Source organism: Myotis yumanensis, unplaced genomic scaffold, assembly GCF_028538775.1.
Source record: "Myotis yumanensis isolate MYYU_CA2020_CCGP unplaced genomic scaffold, mMyoYum1.0.hap1 SCAF_7, whole genome shotgun sequence".
Lineage (NCBI taxonomy): Eukaryota > Metazoa > Chordata > Mammalia > Chiroptera > Vespertilionidae > Myotis > Myotis yumanensis.
The window spans coordinates 30,496,391-30,518,485 of NW_027223758.1; the positions used below are offsets into that span (position 1 = coordinate 30,496,391).

General features: G+C 39.8%; 1 protein-coding gene across 3 annotated transcripts in view; it reads left to right on the top strand.

Annotated features, from left to right (window-relative positions):
* Positions 1-22,095, top strand: part of DNAAF9 (dynein axonemal assembly factor 9) — a 130,205-nt gene that overhangs the window by 35,492 nt on the left and 72,618 nt on the right. For all 3 annotated transcript variants that reach the window (XR_011472115.1, XM_070419993.1, XM_070419994.1), the window contains exon 8: positions 17,133-17,231. Coding sequence is in view for 2 of the 3 variants with exons in the window: in XM_070419993.1 (XP_070276094.1) it covers positions 17,133-17,231 (99 nt within the window). In the remaining variant the exon portion in view is untranslated. The remainder of the gene's footprint in view (positions 1-17,132; positions 17,232-22,095) is intronic.

Consider the following 22,095-nt stretch of genomic DNA (forward strand, 5'->3'; position numbering starts at 1 on the left):
CCTCACCCAGGCTGGCCAGGCACCCCAGTGGGAACCCCCACCCTGAAGGGGGTGTGGCCAGCCTGAAAATGGCCCTCAGCCCCTCACCCAGGCTGGCCAGACACCCCAGTGGGACCCCCCACCCTGATCCGGGACACCCTTCAGGGCAAACCAGCTGGCCCTTACCCGTGCACCAGGCCTCTATCCTATATAATAAAAGGGTAATATGAAAATTGACCCTAACAGCAGAACGACTGAGAATGACTGATCATTATGACACACACTGACCACCAGGGGGCAGATATTCAATGCAGGAGCTGCCCCCTGATGGTCAGGGTGCTCCCACAGGGGTAGCTCTGCTCAGCCACAGCCAGGCTGACAGCTGCCAGCACAGCGGTGGTGGCGGGAGCCTCTCCTGCCTCCTCAGCAGCGCTAAGGATGTTTGACTGCAGCTTAGGCCTGCTCCCCACTGGCAAGTGGACATCCCCCAAGGGCTCCCGGGCTGCCAGAGGGATGTCTGACTGCCAGCTTAGGCCCAATCCCCTGGGGAGCAGGCCTAAGCCAGCAGGTGGTCATCCCCAGAGGGGTCCCAGACTGCGAGAGGGCACAGGCCAGGCTGAGGGACTCCCCCGAGTGCACAAATTTTTGTGCACTGGGCCTCTAGTCTTTATATAAAGTGTGCCGCGCCAGCACAGCCAAGGGTGAACCTGAGTGGGGGTGGCTGAAAGCTTAGAAAAGACAGACAAGAGAATGAAAGCCGGGTCTCGGTGGGACGCTGCTTCTCTGAGAGACAGCGACCACGCCCACAGCCATGCCTTTAATTTATAGCAGAAGCTACAAGGCAAAGTAAGGGCGTGACCAAGATGTTTACAACATTCTCCTGGGTTTCAATCCTACTCAACTACATACGCCTGAACTCTATCAAGCCTACATCACTCAGGCACGTGGGGCCACGTGTTCAGACCATAGGTTCAAGCTTACAACTACAGCTGTTGGCTATAATTGTGCTGGGAGGGCCCTGCCTTCCAAGCTGAGACTTGCACGTGGCAATGAGAAGACTGTGCCCTCTTATCAGTCCAAGGCTTGAACCTGTCCAAAACACTGTAGTGGCTTCCCACAATAAAGTTTTAATTCTGTTTCTTTGTTACTAATGTTGTGGCCCCACCCCATAACAAAGAAATAATTTCTGGAGGATGGGGCCCAGGAATCAGGATTTTAAAAAGATTCCCAGGTGATTCTAATGTGCAGCCAAGGTTGAGAACCACTGCTATAGATAATATTAAAAATATATCTAAACGTGCAATTCTTTCTCCAAAAGAGCCTGTTCAAAAATTAAATGAAGAAAATTTGGATATACTCGATGGAGATTTTCACACGTATTTGCGTGATGATTCCATTGATTCCACAGATGATGCTGAGAAGGAAAATTTTCCCATCGAATTTCTTAATAGTATTACTCCTTCGGGAATGCCATGTCATAAATTAAAATTGAAAGTGGGTGCAATCATCATGCTATTGAGAAATCTTAATAGTAAATGGGGTCTTTGTAATGGTACCAGATTTATTATCAAAAGATTACGACCTAACATTATCGAAGCTGAAGTATTAACAAGATCTACAGAGGGACAGGCTGTTCTGATTCCAAGAATTAATTTGTCCCTATCTGACACTGGCCTCCCATTTAAATTGATTGGAAGACAGTTTCCCGTGATGCCAGCATTAAATCACAAGGACAAACTCTAGACAAAGTAGGCATATTCCTGCCTGAACCCGTTTTTACACATGGTCAGTTATATGTTGCTTTCTCTCGAGTTTGAAGAGCATGTGATGTTACAGTTAAAGTTCTAAGTACTTCATCACAAGGGAAATTAATCAAGCACTCTGAAAGTGTTTTCACTCTTAATGTGGTGTACAGGGAGATATTAGCATAAGTTTAATCACTTTATCAGTCATTGTTTGTATCACTGTTGTTTTTATATCATGTTTTTGTCGTTTTTATATCATGCCTCTATTGTTATATCCTTTTGTTACTGTTTATTTATTAATAAATTTATATATTATTTTCATATACATTTTACTAATTTCCTTTCATCTCTCACACTTCTATTATAGAGAAAGGGCAAATAGCAATATTAAAATATCTCTGCTAATTAATTCCCTTTTTTTAAAAAGTATATTTTATTGATTTTTTTTACAGAGAGGAAGGGAGAGGGATCGAGAGTTAGAAGCATCGATGAGAGAGAAACATCGATCAGCTGCCTCCTGCACACTCCCCACTGGGGATGTGCCCACAACCAAGGTACATGCCCTTGACCAGAATGGAACCTGGGACCCTTGAGTCCGCAGGCCAATGCTCTATCCACTGAGCCAAACCGGTTAAGGCAATTAATTCCCTTTTAATGTGCACAAATTTTGTGCACTGGGCTACTAGTAGCACTATAAAAGAAAAATAAAACTGAATTGTTTGTTTTGTTTTTTAAAAAAAAACGTAGTCATCATCATCATCAACCACCTATGGCTATCCTAATTATGGGGAAAAAAAGAGAAAAATGCAAAAAATTGCTCTAACCAGTGGATAGAGCGTCAGCCTGTGGACTGAAGGGTCCCAGGTTCCATTCCGGTCAAGGGCATGTACCTTGGTTGCGGGCACATCCCCAGTGGGGAGTGTGCAGGAGGCAGCTGATCGATGTTTCTAACTCTCTATCCCTCTCCCTTCCTCTCTGTAAAAAATCAATAAAATATATATATATATAAAAAGAAAAATGCAAAAAAATTACAACATTAATAGTGTAATAAGAATGATAACATGTAACCACAGGTAGAGAAGAGAGTTAAGTAGGAGTTTTAGGAGTTTCTAAAAGTGTCTGAAACCCATGCTTCCCTTGTATGCAATGCCCTCAGTGTGAGGAAGCTATAGGTCACACATGGGGGCTAGACATAGCATTATAGTTTTGAGAACACTGCAAGCATCTTTGGAGTCAGTGAAGAAGGGACACTTAGTAGGACATCTTTAATTGCCACATCTTCAGTTGCAACAGTGACATATGACTGAAGGAGCAACAGTGGTAATCACCATTGGCTTAATGTTAAGCCTTTTCTGGACTTTCTGATTTTCCATGAGCTTGGTATTCTTAGGTGACATCATGACAAAGTGGATGCCCTGCCAGTGTGGCTCACTGGTCGATCTGTGAACCGGGAGGGCATGGTTGATTCCTGGTCAGGCACATGCCCAGGTTGTGGGCTCAATCCCCAGTGTGGGGTATGCAGGAGGTGGCTGATAAATGATTCTCTTTCATCATTGATGTTTCTCTCTCTTTCTCCTCCCTTCCTCTCTGAAATAAAATAAAAATTAAAAATAAAAGAAGTGGAAGGAAGCCTTTTTAGTGTCTAATAGTGGACTTCTCATCTATCTGAAAGAGTGATGGCTCAGAGCCAGATTTAATTTTATTTAGAAATAATAAAGTAAGATGATATGTCTTGTACCAAAATGTGGCTGAGCACATTTATACCCACTACATTATACCCATTACATTATACAGAGCTCTTACAAATCATTAAGAAAAGTACAACAGGGAGAACTGGGGGACAGCAGGAATTGGCTATTCACAAAATAAGAAAAAAAGTGACCAAGCTTTTCCACTCCCAATTAGGGATATAGAAAGTCAAAAGAAATCATTGCTATCACCCTAACAACCAAAAAAAGCCTGAATAAGCAACAAAATAATAGTTTTAAAATAAAACCATTAGCAAGCTGAAGATCCAAAGAAAGCTGAAAGAACTCAGTTTCAGAAAATGTAGGGCCCTTCATAGGATGCTGTTCTAATTTCTGGTGGAGCAGCAGAAGGAAGAGGAATCCATCTTAGACGGGGATAAATAGAAATCAGCTGACCTTTAAAAGAGTTGTTAAAGGCCATTAACTGTATCTCATAGTGCTCAGGGTAGTCACCAAAAGCTGGGGGTGCAGGCAAGAAAGTTGAGAACCATCCGCCTGAAGGCATTTGCCGCTCAACTATCACCTGGATTGGAGCAGAAGAACAGAGCAACCCTTTGAAGGCATTCCAGGTACTTACAACGTTTAAGTAGCTACCCTCTTAAGGCTGGGGGTAAGGCAGCAAGATAGAGGAGGGTTTCCTTACATAGAAAGATCCAAGGGGACTGGAGAGCTAAGAGAACTCCTTAGCAACCCCAAAAACTGGTAGCCAGTTTGTAAAGCAGGGAGTGATAGTCCAGAAAGCTTGTGGTTTATCTATACAACACAGAGATTTTTAGAATCTTGACTAGTGCTCTGAGCAAAGTTTCTACTGAAGTTCATACCCATCCTCAAAATATTTTAATTTGGTGATGAATAAAATACAACTAAAAATGCAATAATATCCAGACCCAGGCCAGTTACATATCAAATTGACTTAGATCTCTACTCTAGTGTCTTAACAAAAGAAAGTGTGTGCCCTTTCCTAGAGGTAAATATTATTTACCTGTTTTTACTGTTCTTTCATACCAAATGAGTGGCATATGATTTTTTTTAAATTATAAAATATAAAGAAGCAAGAAAATATGATCTGGGGTCAAGAAAGGAAATACTCAATAGAAGCAGACCCAAATGTTGAAATTAACCAATGAATTTAAATAACTAATAACAATTTCAAAGTATATGGAAGAAAAAGGAGACAACATGCATGAAGAGATGAGAATTTCATCAGACCTGAAAACTATAAAAAGAAACACATGGAAAAGCTAGAAATGGGAAATATTATATCAGAAAAGAAGAATGTATAAAATTGGCTTACTAGCAGACTAGATACCAATGAATAGAAGTTCAGTGAACTTGAAGATAGGTCAATAGAAATTTTGTAAACTGAAGGACAAAGAAAAAAAGAGCAAGGGAGTGGAGCATCCAGTATCTGTCAAACAATGTCAAATGATCTAACAGTATATTTAGAGTCCCAGAAGGAGAGTAGAGAGAAAATAGGGCAGGAAATTTGGATTGGTAATGTCCAAGAACTTCACAAATTGATGAAATGCATCAATCCATAGATCCAAGAAGCTCAGCAAATCCCAAAATAAAATAAATATGTATAAAACTGACTATAAATTTGTTCAGGGATCTCTTGTGATAAATCTACAAATGTTAATAAAATCCAAGTCCAACAACCAGAAGAAATAAAAATGCAATTCTAATCATTACTTGTGTCTCTAAAAATTATTTAAAAGGACACCAATTCACATCTATATTATTTTTAAGAGCTATTTTTTTTTCATTTCTCTTCTCTTGATTCATAGCCTCCAAACTTCTCTAAAACCCCTTTTTCTCTCCACCATCCAAATACTTTTCCTATTCCTATGTATTTTCCCTTTGCCAAAAAGACCTTTAATCTTACAGCCAGAATTGGTATCTAAGCTTTTTTTCTTGTTGGTCAATCACTGCTGGCCAGAGAACCTACAGTTCCATGCTTCTTGGTCACATACCATAGAGCGAAAATGCAGACTCCTCTGAGATTTGATGTAGAAACATGTTTGGTGAGAACACTACTAGTAAAAAAGCAGAATATATTTCCATCTTTGTAAAACAGTTTGTGTTTCTGTGTATTAGAAACTTCAAGTGGTGGTCTTACTGCTATTTTTATTTTACTTACTTTCATAGTCTCATTTTTATTTTATGTAATTCTTTAAAGTAATTTTAAGTATTAAAATTGAGCTTCTTTTCCCCCTTTGAGCCACCTGAGAGCTGCCACTGCCAGTGCCAGCCTAGGGCCAAATCCTTCCCCACTGGCCAAGGGCCAAGGCACACTGGCATGTTTCTTGGGGTTTTCAGACCTTTGCTGCTTATCTGACCTTGATATCTATCTGAGCTTGTCTTCTGGATTTGACCTGGAAGAGTGTGTGCAGATAGACTTTCCCTTCATCATGAGATTCAACTGACCAGTTCCACGTACATGGACAGTATCCATTTCCAGAAATGCACAAAATAGTGTGCTGGGAAAAAGAGAAGAGTGTGTCTGGTGGAAAGCACACAGGCTCTGGGTATCTCTTACCTAGCTATATTTCCACTTTTGCTAATTGATAGTATTGCATACTCAGGCAGGTCACATTACTGTTCAGTGCCTCAGTCTCCTATCTACGAAGTGGACAAGATGTTAGGAAGATTTAAATATATACACAGACACATATATATATGCAACCACACATATATATGTGTGTATGTGTGTGTATATGTATATATATGTGAATGTTTCATATATAATACCAATTATTTTTAGTATTAAAATTTATTGCATCTTCCATTTCATTTATTTATTTTATTTATTATTGATGAAAGAGAGGAGAAACCAATATGAGAGAGAAATATCAATAGGTTGCCTCCTATATATGCCCAACTGGAGATTGAATCCCACAACCTGGGCACCTACCCTGACCTGGAATGGAACCTACCACCTTTTGGTGTATGGGACGGCACTCCAACCAACTGAGCCACACTGGCCAGGGCTGCATTTTCCAATTTAGTCACAGCGTGGAGCTGAAAGTAGTATTTAACAGTTCATTCTACCTTATTCTGTAATTAGTGCTGACACATCCACTTCTGTCAGGGAAGTCTTCTAAGGGCAAAGTACCTGTCTTCTGTGTATCCCCCCCAAAGCACACAATGTTTTTCACATAGAGAATGGCTACTGTTCAGCTGTATAACTGCTTCTTGTTATTGATCCAAACCAAGATAGGTGTCACCTGCCCTGGCCGAATTAGTTGAGCATCATCCCATGCATCCGAGGGGTTGCTGGTTCGATTCCCAGTCGGGGCACATGCCTGGATTGTGGGCTTGATACCGTGTTGCACTCTCACATTAATGTTTCTCTATCCCTCTCCCTTCCTCTCTCTCTAAAAATCAATTTTAAAAAATTTTTAAAAAGATAGGTGTTACCATGTAGGCCACTAAAATGGAAATATACTTTCTGAGCTTATTTCTAAATACAATTGAAAAACAAAATAAAGTGTATTCTGTATTAGTAGCTATATTGGTTCTTTTTGTTTTTCTAAGCTTAACCAAGTGAAGCATTCTGTTATTACCCAAGGATTGGACAGAGCCAAGCAAGCGAGGCACAGACCTAAACTGGGTTGGACAATGTCTGTTGTGGCTTCCATGAGGCTAGTAATTTGCATTATGGGTCAGAGAGCGAGCAGACAAATGTCAGAAAGTCAAGGGGGAGGTTCAAATGTTCTCAGCCAACTTGGGCTAGCTGACCATAGAGGCAGAGAAATTGTGAAGTATGATAGACATCTATGCAAGGTCTAGTAAATAAGTACTTAATATAGGTTATTTCATTTAATTCCTGTGATATCTCTGTAAGTTAGAAAGTAATCCTACATTACACATATAAGGCATTTGAGGCTCAGAGAGTTAATTTCCTTGCAAGCTTGCACAGCCAGTAAGAGGGGGAGCAAAGGTTCCAGCACAGGTCTTTCTGAATTTGAACATACTGTCAGTGCTAAGTTGTAGTGGTAGCCAGATGGAAATGGGGAGTGGAAATAGGACTAAATGAGTTGGACAGACATTGAAGATCTGTGGTTAGAGTGCTGGAAGAATAGGGAGTGTACTTTTCTCCAGAGTCCAGGAGGCCCTGTGGGAGTAATCCAATGCCAAAGTGGGAAGACTGTCCTGGACTTAGGTAGGATCAGGGCCACTGATTAGACCTGATAGTAGTGGGTCTAGATCTTAAATGAGAAGGTCTAATTTACAGGGCCGAGGCACAGAGGTGGTATGACAAGACAGTCTGACCCAGGCAATTGTAGATTGCCAATTACAAGTATATATTGGTGTATATAAAGTACATATGTATAAAATAGGATGAGAGTATTTCACAAAATGTTGATAATGATGTCTATTCTTTATTTTCTGAGTTTTCTGTAACAAATATATATTCTGTTTTTGTAGACTTTTTATTAAAATAACACAGACTCAGAAAACAACATAAAACTAAAGTATAACCTAATAATTATTATGAAGCAATAGAAACATACTAGCTACCCCAGAAGCAATCCATCGCCTCCTTTCTCCTCCACCAAGAAGAACACTGTCATGAATTCTATGGCAATCTCCTCCTTACTTTTTTTTGCAGTTTAATCATCCAAATGTACTTCCATAAATACATAGTTTAGCTTTGCTTGGGTATGTATTTTAGGTTTCTTTTCATCTGTAGGTTTCCTTTCCATCTCTTTGTTTTTCCCCAGTCTCCTCCCCCACCTCCACCGCTATACTAGTATTTTTGTTGAAAAAAAAAACAGATCATTTGTCTTGTAGCTGTTTTCATTGAGATTTTGTTGATTGCATTCCTGTGGTGTAATTTAACATCCTCTACACCCCTTGCCCCCATCTTCCATATTTTCTGACTATGATATTTGAATCTTGAGGCTCAGTTAATTCAGACCTGGAATTGGTCATATCTCTAGTAAATTTTGAGTGGGAAATAGCACTTCAATACCACAATCTAGGTGGTAGGAATACTTATTGCTACTGGTTTGCTCGTTGTTTTTAGATCTCTTCAGTGGACAGAGCTAGGAAATTCATTGTCTCTCTCTCCCTCTACCCTCTCCCACTTACCCTCCCCATGTGCATGTATATATATGCATATCTGACTTTTTTTATCCTACATTATATATAAAACATTAAGAAAACAGTATCAGAACTGTCACCTACATGATTACTGAAAATAATTTTGCATATATGTATATAATCTATATGTAATATCCATATATGTGTATACATAAATCCACACATCTAAATAAAATATAGATCATCTGAGCAGTAAGTAGTGAAGCCACTTGAGAATGTTGTTTACACTAGTATTCCTAGCAGAGGTCCCTTGTGCTTGATGCCTAAGGTCAGAAGTACAGTCAGTACATAGCTATTACAGAGTCCACAGGTCTGAGTAGTTGTGTATTCTCACCTGGAAGAGAAGAATGATGAGAGCATAGATCTGTCCAGCCAGTTTTAGTACAGCAAACAGAATGCCTCCTGTGAGCAAGGCATTAGGCTGGATGCCCAGTTTACATACACTTACACTGTGAGATGGACAGTGAAGACAACTGTCCAATTTGAGTACAAATTATCAGCAACTTCAAAATAAGTACAAAGATGTTGTATCTTAAGCAAGTCATAGCTGGTGTTTTTTTGGTTAACTGATGGTGCCTTAAAGAATAGCCAGAAGCATAAAGCAATGTGTGGTGGTTGGGAACAGAAATGAGATTAGAGAGGAGACTGAAAGGCAGCTGGGATGGTGGAGGAAGGCAGGCAGTACATAGAGGCGAGTCAACTGGGAAAGGTGCAGAATTATTTATACTCCTGCGACCACTAAAAAGATGTTGCGAGGGAGGAGAGGCCTCTGGGCCACTGGCCACCTCAAGACCCACAAAACTTCTAACTAAAGTCAACTAATTTGTCCTTGAACAAAAGCTTCATTGATATGACCCTTTTGGCACTAAATGTTGTATCATCCTGTAGGTGCCTCATAAATAACTCCCTCACCCTAGCTGGGTTGGCACAGTGGATAGAGAGTTGGCCCATGGGTTGAAGGGTCCCAGGTTTGATTCCAGTCCAAGGCACACACCTCGGTTGCAGGCTCGATCCCTGACCCCGGTTCAGGCACGTGCAGGAGGCAACCAATCTATTTCTCTCTATCACATTGATGTTTCTCTCTGTGTGTCTCTCCCCATCCCTTCCACTCTCTCTAAAACTCAATTGAAAATATCCTTGGGTGAGAATTAACTAAACAAATAAATATACAACTCCCTCTCCCCAACAAGGGTTGGTAAAGTAAGGCACTTGGAAAATGTGATACTCACATCCTCCCACAACCATATCAAAATTACAACTAAACTGCAGAATAACTATCATTCAGAACCACCTGAAATTTAGCTGAATGGAAGTCCTACAACTGAGGATTTAAAGAAGAAGCCACATTGAGACTGATAGGAGGGGTGGAGATGCAGAACAGGCTGGTCCCACACCCACGTGAAGTGGATAAATATTGGGAGGGATATCTCCACTGCAGTGGTCCCCCCTGAAGAGCAAGGGACACCTGGCCTCCCTGCCCAGGGTTCCTGTGTCAGAAAGAGGAGTCCCCATAAGTTCTGGCTATAAAAACCAATAGGGATTGTGGCTGAGTGAGACAGAGAGCTGCTGGAGTCCCAGGCAGTTCCTATTAAAGGGCCCTCACAGATTTATTCCAACTCATTCTTTCTGAGTTCCAGCGCTGGAGCAGCAGCTTGAAAGGCACCAGGGACATATGGGGAGGAACTGAACTGTCTGGCATCAGGGCAAGTGGAGGGGAAGCTTTCTCCACACCAGAAGTGCTGGCAGAGGCCATTGTTCCTTTTCTAAGTAATCCCCCCACAGAGCCAGCAGGCAGGTGCCATACCTGAGTCTCCACCAACCTGATTTATACTGGTCAGCCTGCCCTCATGATTCCCCAAGACCCCACCTCACCAACTTGCAGACCCACCCATGCTTCTTCCTGTGGCTTTTCCATATGAATGGCCTCTTGGCTCATGTTTCAGACTTTCATAAAATCAAACGAGCAGTATCTGGCCTCAATGTACCCTGCACCATTAGCTAAGTGGCTCCAGGCCTGGAAGTAGCAGCAACTGGCCTTGGTTCGAAGCTTGGCCTCTCCTAGGCACCTCCAAGCCCTGCACAAGTAGCAGCCATCTGTAGATTGCTTTGTAGGTTATGCCAGATGACCCTAGGCAGAATACAGGCAGGCTGACCTTGGCCTGCATCTCTCAGAGTAGCGGACTTCATGGACCACTGATTGGCGACCACTGTTCTAGAGGCCCCAGAGCCAGTGCACCTGATAGACAGTTTCAGACCATGTTGAAGCACCATCCATCCATCTCCATAAGCAACACACTTAAGGGGGACACTCAGTGGGCACCAGAGCTCCACTGAAGTAAGTCCTGGTCCATGGGGTGGGGCCCTGCATCACAGCCAGTTTTTATAGCTGATAGGCCTTGGGATAAATTACTGCCATTTACGTGCCAACAACAATCAAGGCTCAAATACAACAGGGTATTCATGGCCTACATGGGGTTGAGGTAGGGGGCACACCTGGAGTGTCCAGCTTGGGTGAACCTGGAGACTGTGCCACTGGACCCTCCAGGACTTACTACATTGGGTCACTCTACCAAGCCCAGGAGATGTGGCAGCTTTACCTAATACATAGAAAAAACGCAGGGAAGCTCCCAAAATTAGGAAACGAAGAAATGTGTTCCAAATGAAAGAACAGAGTGAAACTCCAGAAAAAGAGCTAAACAAAATGGAGACAAGCAATCTATTGGATTCAGAGTTCAAAACACAGGTTATAAGGATTTTAATGACTTAGGGAAAGAGTAAATGAACTTAGAGCTTTAACAGCATAAAAAAATGTCATGGAAACCATAAAAAAACAAACAACCAAAACAAACAGACCAGTAAGAAATGAAGGATACACTAACTGAAATGAAGAATAATTTATAGGGAATCAACAGAGTAGATGAAGCCAAGAAATAAAGCAGTGACTTGAAATGTAAGGAAGGGAAAAAGAAGGAAAGAAGAAAAGAAAGAAAGAAAGGAAGAAAGAAAGAAAAAAAGAAAGAAAGAAAGAAAGAAAGAAAGAAAGAAAGAAAGAAAGAGAGGGAGGGAGGGAGGGAGGGAGGGAGGAAGGAAGGAAGGAAGGAAGGAAGGAAGGAAGGAAGGAAGAAGGAAAGGAAGAAGGAAAGAAAGAAGGAAAGAAAGAAAGAAGGAAAGAAGGAAAGGAAGAAAGAAGAAAAGAGAGAGAGAGAGAGAGAGAAAGGAAGAAAAGAAAGAAAAACCCACCTAATCAGAATAGCAAAAAGCAAAAAAAAAATTTTTTTAAATAAGAATAGTGTAAGGTGCCTTGGCCGGTTTTGCTCAGTGGATGGAGCATCAGCATGCGAACTGAGGGGTCCCAGGTTCAATTCTGGTCGGTGGCACATGCCTGGGTTGTGGGCTTGACCCCCAGTGGGGGACTTGCAGGAGGTGGCAGATCGGTGATTCGCTCTCACCATGGATGTTTCTGTCTCTCTCTCCCTCTTCCTTCCTCTCTGAAATCAATATATATATGAATAGTTTAAGGAGCCTATGGGATGACTTCAAGTGTACTAATATTTGCATCATGGGGGTTCTGGAAGGAGAAGAAAGCAAGAAATTGAAAACTTTTCTAACTTGGTGAAGGAAATAAACATACAAGTCGAGGCAGCACAGAGGGTCCCAAAGAAGATGAACCCAAAGAGGCTCACAGCAACACACGTAATTAAAATGCAAAAGGTTAAACACAGAGGGAATCCAACCCTGGCCGGGTAGCTCTGGTGGATGAAACATTGTCCTGATGTTCCAAGGTTGTGGATTTGATCCCTAGTCAGGACACGTACAAGAAGCAACCAATGAATGCATAAATAAATGAAACAACTCAGTGTTTCTCTCCTGCTCTCTCCCCCCCCCCTCCCTCTTTCTCTCTTTCTCTAAGTCAATAAATAACATTTTTAAAAATTATTTTTTTAAAAGAGAGAATCTTAACACTACAGTGTCGGGTGAATTTCCCGCCAAAATATAAGATGGCACGGGCAATTATTTAGGTTTCCCGCGCAAAATCAGAGTTAGTTTAAAATGCCTATATCTTTTGAAGTATGGGTTCGATTGAAATGAAATTTTTGGTTTCTTGTGTAAAAAATGAAAATTTATTCAATCACAGACATTTTTTTATCTATTCAGTACATAAATAATTCGATATATATAAACTAAATACGAAAAACCAAAAAAATACTTATTACCTAAAAATATACACATATTTTTAAAGTTTAAAATAAAATTTTTATAATAAATCAAAACAAATAGAAATTAATAGTTTTTTAGCGTATGATATTTTTCAAAACACGCCCCTTTATGTAGAGGTATATTGCAAAATTTGCACATGTAGCGTGTCTCACTGCGCAATTTATGAACGGAACATACGCGACACCTTCTCAAAATGTTTTTCTTTTTTCCACTTCCGACAATTGCCTGTAACGTATGCTTTCTCATGTCCATCGATAGCCTGCATGGTGGATCAGATGTAGGTGGTTTAGCCCGCATTCCAGAAGTAGACGGTACTGGTTGAAGGTCTGGAACAATGTCCATGTCCTCTGGAATATCATCCGTCAACCAGTGGATAGCTGTTTGTTTCAAAAACATTTTAAAACCCATTTTTCTTTGCCTCACTGATTTGTAAACTGCATAAGAATTAAATAATGCGCAATTTATCATATACATTGCCAACCTTTTTGTCCATTTGACCGTCCTCCGCAATATCGAATAATATGAAAGGTATTGGTCGGCCCGGTCAACACCTTTCATATGTTTATTGTAGTCAATGAGTGCATTCGGTTTGACAATTTTCTTTTTTGATGTTCTGTCAATATTCTGACTTTCTTCCATCTCCGCAGAATGAATCGAAGAAATCAGGTATACAGGCATTTTTGATTGCCACACTTGTAACAATATATCATTTTTCCTTATAAATTTTGTTTCACCTTTTTTCAAAGAAATTGTTTGAAAATCTTTAGGTATACCTCGATTTTTCCGGATTGTTCCACATATTCTGAATTTGTTTTTCATAAGTGCTTCACAATTTGCGACGCTATTATAATAATTGTCCATATATATATGGTACCACGAATCAGTGTATGGAGACACTACTGTTTGTATCATTTCCAATAATCGCTTTCCTTCGCCGCAATAAATTTCCATGTTACAGATATATCCTGTATCACTTTCGCACAACAAACGAACCAATATTCCATATTTAACGATCTTGCCAGCATTATATACCCTAAAGAATAATCTTCCCCTCCAAGGTACGATCCCTTCATCTAGTGATAATTGCTGATGAGGTTTGTAAATATTTATAAATTTAGGCACAAAATAATCTAGTACTGGTCTCACTTTGCAAAGTCTATCTGATTCATTTACGATATCCGCATTATTATTGAAGTGCCAAGCTTTCCATATCTGTCGGAACCTGTCTCTCGTCATCGTTTTACCAAAATATGGCGTCTCCGTCCATGGCTCCGTGGTCCAATAGTCATCTCTTCTATCTTTGTGCACCTGTCCCATGAGAACAATTAACCCTAAAAACTTCATCTCTTGAGGGGTTATATCTTTCCACTTTAGGCTTTTTTTTGAAAGTTTGAAATTATTCCTATTTTGATTATAATACCTGTTTGACTCCTCTACAAGAAATTCAAAAATATCATCTCCGATAAATAATTTCACGGCATCTTCTATATTATTTATAACAGCATCTGTGTTTAATCCTTGATGCCCTAAAAAATCTTCTAAGACCGGTGGATTATCAACATGCGACCATTCTTCTCTCCCGCCTTCTATATCTGACTCTGAGTCAGAGCTGGAGCTCGAAATTCTTCGTCGCCTCAATGTCCTGGGACGCACCATTACTTCATCATCACTAGAATCTTCATCACTTGTACTCGCATTTTCAAGATCGCTATCACAAGAATAATTGGACAACTTGTCTGCACAAAACTCATCATCACTATAGTCTGAATGCTGCGACATTCTAGGTTAAAGCAAATAAAAATAATACTAACTGAAAATAGCGGTACTCCGATAGATATCTGATATAAAAAAATAATTATTATGCGAACACTTTGCGGAACGATTTTATTTTATTTGGTTAAAAAATTCTATATGAATGTCTTTATCACAATATATTTAAATATTTAAACACGTAATAATATTCACAAAACTCAAAACTAAAGACGTCCGGACACAAGTATTTCTCAATAACTATTCTCTTTGCATGGTGAGATATCCAGGGATATCGGTTATAAAATGAGAAAACAATACATTGGTACCCTAACGGTATTGTACTCGACCAGCGCCATAAAGTGTTCTCTACTTACAAGGGATTTTTATGATACCTATTACCCCAATGGGTATGAAACGGTTCGCATACGCAGGTAGGTATCTTTGTGAACGGCAAACAAACAAATATTTGGTAATACGCAGTTACAATCGGCCCGAGTTTACACGTTTCCCGCACTCCACCGCAAATCTATATGAACCGAGTTAAGACGGCTCCCGCGGAGTACGCGCAATTCACGCGAGCCGACTTAACTCGTTTCCCGCAATCCAAGTGTTAAAAGCAGCAAGAGCAAAGCAGTTAACTACCTACAAGGGAGCTTCCTTAAGACTCACAGCTGATTTCTCAACAGAAACTTTGCAGGCCACAAGGGAGTGGCAAGAAATATTCAAAGTGATGGAAATCAAGGACCTACAACCAAGATTACTCTACCCAGCAAAGCTATCATTTAGAATCAAAGGACTTATGAAGAGCTTCCCAGACAAGAAAAACCTAAAGGAGTTCATTACCATCAAACCTGTATTACATAAGGTTCTTTAAGAAGAAGGAAAAAAAAAGATAAAAGATAAAAACAATAAAATGGCAATAGATACATATCTGTCAACAATTGAATCTAAAAACAAAATAAATGAACAAGCAGAATAGAAATAGACTCATAGATACAAAGAATACTTGATGGTTGCCATATGGAATGGGGGTTCAGGGCATGGGTGAAAAAAGTGAAGGAATTAAGAAGTACAAATTGGTAGTTACAGAATAGTCATGGGGATGTAAAGTACAGCATAGGGAATACTATAATCAATCGTATATAATAAAGCCCTAATATGCAAATCGACTGAACGGAACAACCAGTCACTATGACATGCACTGACCACCAGGGGGCAGACATTCAATGCAGGAGCTGCCCCCTGGTGGTCAGTGTGCTCCCACAGGGGGAGCACCGCTCAGCCAGAAGCTGCACTCACGGCTGGCGAGCACAGCAGCAGTGGGGAGCAGGCCTAAGCCGGCAGTCGGACATCCCTTGAGGGGTCCTAGACTGCAAGAGGGTGCAGGCCGGCTGAAACCCCCTCCCCCCAAGCGCATGAGTGTCGTGCACTGGGCCTCTAGTATTCTAATAACTATGTATGGTATCAGATGGGTACAGGACTTACGAGGTTGATTACTTAGAAAGGTATATAATGTCTAATCACTGGGGTGTACATCTGAAACTAATATGATTTTGTATGACAACTGTAATTGAAAAATAAAAAATGAATTAAAAATTTTTTAAAGAATATTGGGTGGCAGAAACTTCAGTTGAACCTAGAATTTCATTCTACAATCAACTACTTCTGAATTTGTTAAACTCTAAATTGAAATAAAGTAGTATTTCCCCACCAATTCACATTCCATAGTAACTTTATATTTAAAGTATAAATATATACATATATGTTTATATATATGTATGTATATACGTACATACTTTTAGTGAACTTGTTTGAATGAAAGAAATCTGTAATATTTTATATAACTAAAAATAAAAAATAAAATAAAAGCTATGTTAATGAGCCTTGGTCAGATAGCTCAGTTGGTTAGAGCCTCTTCCCAATTCGCCAAGGTTGTGAGTTCAATCCCCAGTCAGGGCACATATAAGAATCAACCAATGAATGCATAAGTAAGTGGAACAACAAATCAATGTTTCTCCCTCTCTCTCTCTCTCTCTCTCTCTCTCTCTAAAAATCAATAAAAAATAGGTTAATAGAAAATAAAAAATAAAGTAAGGCACTTGGAGGCCATTACTATCCTTTTTAAAAACAGTTTTATTAGAGTATAATTTATATACCAAAAAAATCACCCTTTTTATGTATACAATTCAATAATTTTTAGTAAATGTACAGAGTTCTACAGCCATTACCAGGATTAAATTTTAGAACATTTTCATCAACCCAAAAAGTTCCATTGTGTTCATTCCCACTCCCAGCCTATGCAAACCACAATCTACTTCCTGCCTCTATAGATTTGTCTTTTGTGGGTATTTCATATAAATGGACCATATACAAAGTGGCCTTTTATATCTGGCTTCTTTCACTTGGCATGTTTTTGAGGTCCATCCATGTGGTACCATGTATCAGTGGTTTGATACCACCTCTTAAAACAACATATTTAATTGGTCTAGTATTTTGAGATCAGACGCAGCTTCATGATTCTGATTTTCTAAAGAACCTTCTTTAAATGACTAAATGCATTATCTTTTTATTTTTTTCCTAGGATTTGATGGCTTTTGAACATCAGTGGACTAACTTCTTTGCTAATTTTGACACAGAAATTCCTTTCCTGCTGGAGCTTTCTGAATCTCAGGCGGGTGAGGTAAGTATGGGAAGGGTCAAAGGGAAAGAAGAAATTGGTTGATTTATTTGTTGTTTTTATCTTTACTTTTTTTTTTTTTCAGAATATAACACTACCAATGCTAATTTGTTTTGGTTATTTTCTTAAGCTTTGTCTCATGCCATAAAGAAGTTTTTAACCCCATGTCAACCCCTATATAAAAAGTTGGGGGAGTCATGTTTCTGTGCTTTTCTATAAGTCTACTCATTTTTTAGTGTGGTGGTGCCTCTGTCAGCTAGGAATTGTATTAGGCACTAATTAATATGCCTAGGAATAATTCTCCACCAGTGAGTAGTACACCTTTGTCAGTTGAACCTCAAAGTAACACCAAGCATCCTTTCTTGGCAAACAGTATTGAAGTTACTAGGTTCTGGCTAAGACTCACTCCGTGAGTAAACTGAAGTATCTAAATTAAGAACCAAGCCACAGGACTATCCCAAAATCTAGTCAACAGGAAGGAACAGAAGAGCAGTCTTGAGCTTGCACTTGAGCCTACTGTGGGCTTGCACTGTAGGCCCTCACTTTTCCTGTGCTTTATCCAGAGTTGATCTTCGTTGTCATGCATTTTGGGTTTACATCATGTTGAAAACTCACAATATATTGCTGTTATTTTTGTTTAAATAGTTATCTTTTTACTCTTTCAAAATATTATTTAAAAGATTTAGCCCTGGCCAGTGTGCCCAAGTACCAAAGGGTTGCAGGTTCGATTCTCGGGCAGTGGCACATACCTGGGTTGCAGGTTTGATCCCCAGCTCCCGTCAGGACTTGTGTGGGAGGCAACCAATCGATGTGTCTCTCTCACAAAGTTGTTTCTCCCCCCCCCCCCCCCCACCCCGCCACCCCCCCCACACACACACTCCACTCTCTCTAAAAAAACCAATGGAAAAATATCCTCAGGTGAGGATTAACAAAAACAAAAACAGATTTAAATAATTGTAAAATCTTACCTAGTTACCCATGTCGTTACTCTTCCCAGTGCTCTCCATTCCTTTATGTAGACCCAGTTTTCCATTTGGTCTGATTTACTTCTTCCCAAAGGATGTCCTTCAATTTTTTATTTTTTATTTTTTGTGTGGTGTGATTCTCCTGATGAGTAATTTTTCCAGCTTTTGTATATCTGAACAAAAATCTTTATTTCACCTTCATTTTTGAAAGATGTTTTTTCCATGTATTGAATTCTAGGTTGACAGTTTTTTTCTTTTCAGCTCCTGAAAGATGTCCCCTGTCTTTCTCACTTGCATTGTTTCTAATGAGAAGTATTTCATCTTTATCTTTGCTCTTTTGGTACATAACAGATGAATTTTTTACCTCTGGTAGCTTTTAAGATTTTCTCTTTTATTACTGGTTTTTGAATCATTTGATTATAATGTGTCTTGCTGTAATTTCTCCATATTTCTTGCACTTAGATTTTCTTGAGCTTCTTAGATCTGTGGATTTATAGTTTTCAAGTTTGGGGAAAAAAATTCTGTCCTTCTTTCTTTTAGAGACTCAAATACCTCTATATATTTTTTTTAAATATATTTTATTGATTTTTTACAGAGAGGAAGGGAGAGAGATAGAGAGTTAGAAACATCGATGAGAGAGAAACATCGACCAGCTGCCTCCTGCACATCTCCTACTGGGGATGTGCCCGCAACCCAGGTACATGCCCTTGACCGGAATCGAACCTGGGACCTTTCAGTCCGCAGGCCGACGCTCTATCCACTGAGCCAAACCGGTTTCGGCAAATACCTCTATATTAGGCCACTTGAAGTTGTCCCATCTGTCACTGATGCACTTCTCAGTTTTTTAGGTTATTTTTTCTTCTCTTATTATTGGTTCTAAGAGTGAAAGATATTCAAAAAGTTCTACTCAGTGACATGTCTCTCCGTGCTTTTTACTACCTTGTTCTCATTCCTTCCTTCTTTTCACTCTTTTTCCATCCACTTTACTACCAATTGGTAACAAATCTCTTCAGTTTCTGGTGTATCTTTTCTGTCTCTTGTGCAAATGATCAGATACATGTGTATTTTCTTTTTTTTAAATATATGTTTATTGAGAGGAAGGGAGAGGGAGAGAGAGATGGAAACATCAATGATGAGAGAGAATAATTGATCGGGTGCGTCCTGCATACCCCTTACTGGGGATCAAGCCCGAAACCCAGGCCTGTGCCTTGACCAGAAACTGAACCCTGACCTCCTGGTTCATAGGTCAATACTTGAACACTGAGCCACGCTGGGTGGGCCATGTGTATTTTCTTATATCCTCTTCTTTCTTTTATTGAGGGGTAGTATATATGTAGTCAATATCTACTTTGCTTTTTTCACTTAACAATATATCCTGGAACTCTCTCCAGGTCAGTTCATTAAGATTTTCCTCATTCTTCTTATAACTTGTAGTAATCCACTATGTGTATTTATTTATTTAATTTATTCAACCAGTCTCATGTATGGACATTTAGGTTGTTTCCAATATTTTGTTCTTGTAAACAGTAGCATAGTAAATAACTGTGCTTATGTATTTTAATATTGTTGGAGATTTGTATACCTAGTAATGGGATTGCTGGGTCAAAAGGTAAGTGCCTATGTAGTTGTGTTAGATATTGCCAAATTTCCCTTCAGAAGGGTTGTACCAATTTGCATGCCTACCAGCAATACATGCAAGTGCCTGTTCCACCAGTCTCACCAATAGAATGTGTTGTTATACTTTTTAATTTTTTACAATCTCATAGATAAGAAATGGTATCTTTTATTAATTTTAGAGAAAGAAGGAGGGGGGAGAGAGAGAGAGAGAGAGAGAGAGAGAGAAACATCAATTTGTTGTTCCACTTATTTATGCATTCTTTGGTTGTTTCTTTTTTTATTGATTTTAGAGAGGAAGGGAGAGGAAGAGAGAGATAGAAACATCAATGATAAGAGAGAATCATTCATCAGCTGCCTCCCACACCTCCCCCCCCCCCCCCGCCACTAGGGATTGCGCCCACAACCCGGGCATGTGCCCCTGACTGGAATCGTACCTGGGACCCTTCAGTCCACATGCCAACGCTCTATCCACTGAGCCAAACCAGCAAGGGTGGTTGTTTCTTTGTATGCTCCCCAACTGGATTCAAACCCTCAACCTTGGCTTATTGGGATGATGCTCTAACCAACTGAGCTACCCTACCAGGGCATCTTGGTATTATTTTAATTTGCATTTTGTTTGAAGGCCATTTTATATTTTATTTTCATGTTTTTTTCCCATTTTAACATTTTACAATATTAACTGAAGTGGAGAGCATAGGTTTTAGGTCTTTTGTCCCTTACTTTTAAAGAGTCCTTTATATGTTTAGGTTATTAACTTTTTGTCTGTGGTATGTATTTCAGATATTTCCTCAGTGTTCATCAATTCCTTTTTCTTTCTTTTTTTTTTTTTTTGGTCATGCACACTTTTTTAGTTTTATGTAAATTTATTAATATTTCCTTATATTCCCTCTGGACTTTGAATCATTGTATAAGTAAAGGCTTTCATCTAAGTTTAAACAGGAACTCACCTTTTTGGAAATTGTATGGTTTAATTTTTAAAATTTAGATCCATAATTCATTTGGGATTCTTGTATGTGTGTGGATCTAATTTTACCTTTTTTTCCCAAATGCCTACTCAGTTAGAATCCCAGCTATTTGGTTCACACTAACTCTGTGACCTGGGACCACTTAATTAACTTTTGTGTCTTAGCCAACTCATCTCCAGAGAGGGGTTAATGATAGAATGAACCGCATAAGTTGTTATAAGGATTATTTGAGATAATACATTTAAATGCCTATCACAGTCCAGATAGTAAACCCCTCAGTACGTTTTAAGCTATTATTATTTTAACATGTAAATAGGCTTTACAAATAAGTAAGACAAGTACCAAAACTCCAATTGATAAACATCTACAGGATGTAAATAACAGTAAATTACCAAAGGGAAATCCAAATGTTCATTGAACATATCTGAAATAACCTACTTCATTACTAGTAAAAATCAAAGAAATGTAAAAGAAAACAATTATGAGGTACCATTTTTCATTTATCAACTTGACAAATACATTTTTTTTCTTTTTTTTCTTTTTTTTTTTTTTTAATATATTTTATTGATTTTTTACAGAGAGGAAAGGAGAGAGATAGAGAGTTAGAAACATCAATGAGAGAGAAACATCGACCAGCTGCCTCCTGCACATCTCCCACTGGGGATGTGCCCGCAACCCAGGTACATGCCCTTGACCGGAATCGAACCCGGGACCTTTCAGTCCGCAGGCCAACGCTCTATCCACTGAGCCAAACCGGTTTCGGCGACAAATACATTTTTAAGTGGACATTTAACGGACAGTGCTTAGGGTGATACCCTGAAATAGGCATAGTCATATAATTGTAAGTGGATCTGTACATTGATAAAACTTTTTTGAAAAACAATTTGGCATATTTAGTTCTGGCATTTTACCCTATAATTGAATTTCCTGATCTGCATTAAGGAAATAATCAGAAATGCCGTTAAAAGTTCTGCAAAGTTCTTACAGTATTATTTATTATACTAGTGGCCCTGTGCACAAAATTTGTGCACGGGGGGGCGGGGTGTCCCTCAGCCCAGCCTGCACCCTCTCCAATCTGGGACCCCTCGAAGGATGTCCTACTGCCGGTTTACAGGGATCGGGCCTAAACCGGCAGTCAGACATCCCTCTCACAATACGGGACTGCTGGCTCCTAACCACTCACCTGCCTGCCTGCCTGCCTGACTGCCCCTAACCACTCTGCCTGCCGGCCTGCTTGCCCCCAACTGCCCCCCCTGCTGGCCTGCTCACCCCCACCTCCCCTTCCCACTGGCCTGCTTGCCCCCAACTGCCCCCCTGCTG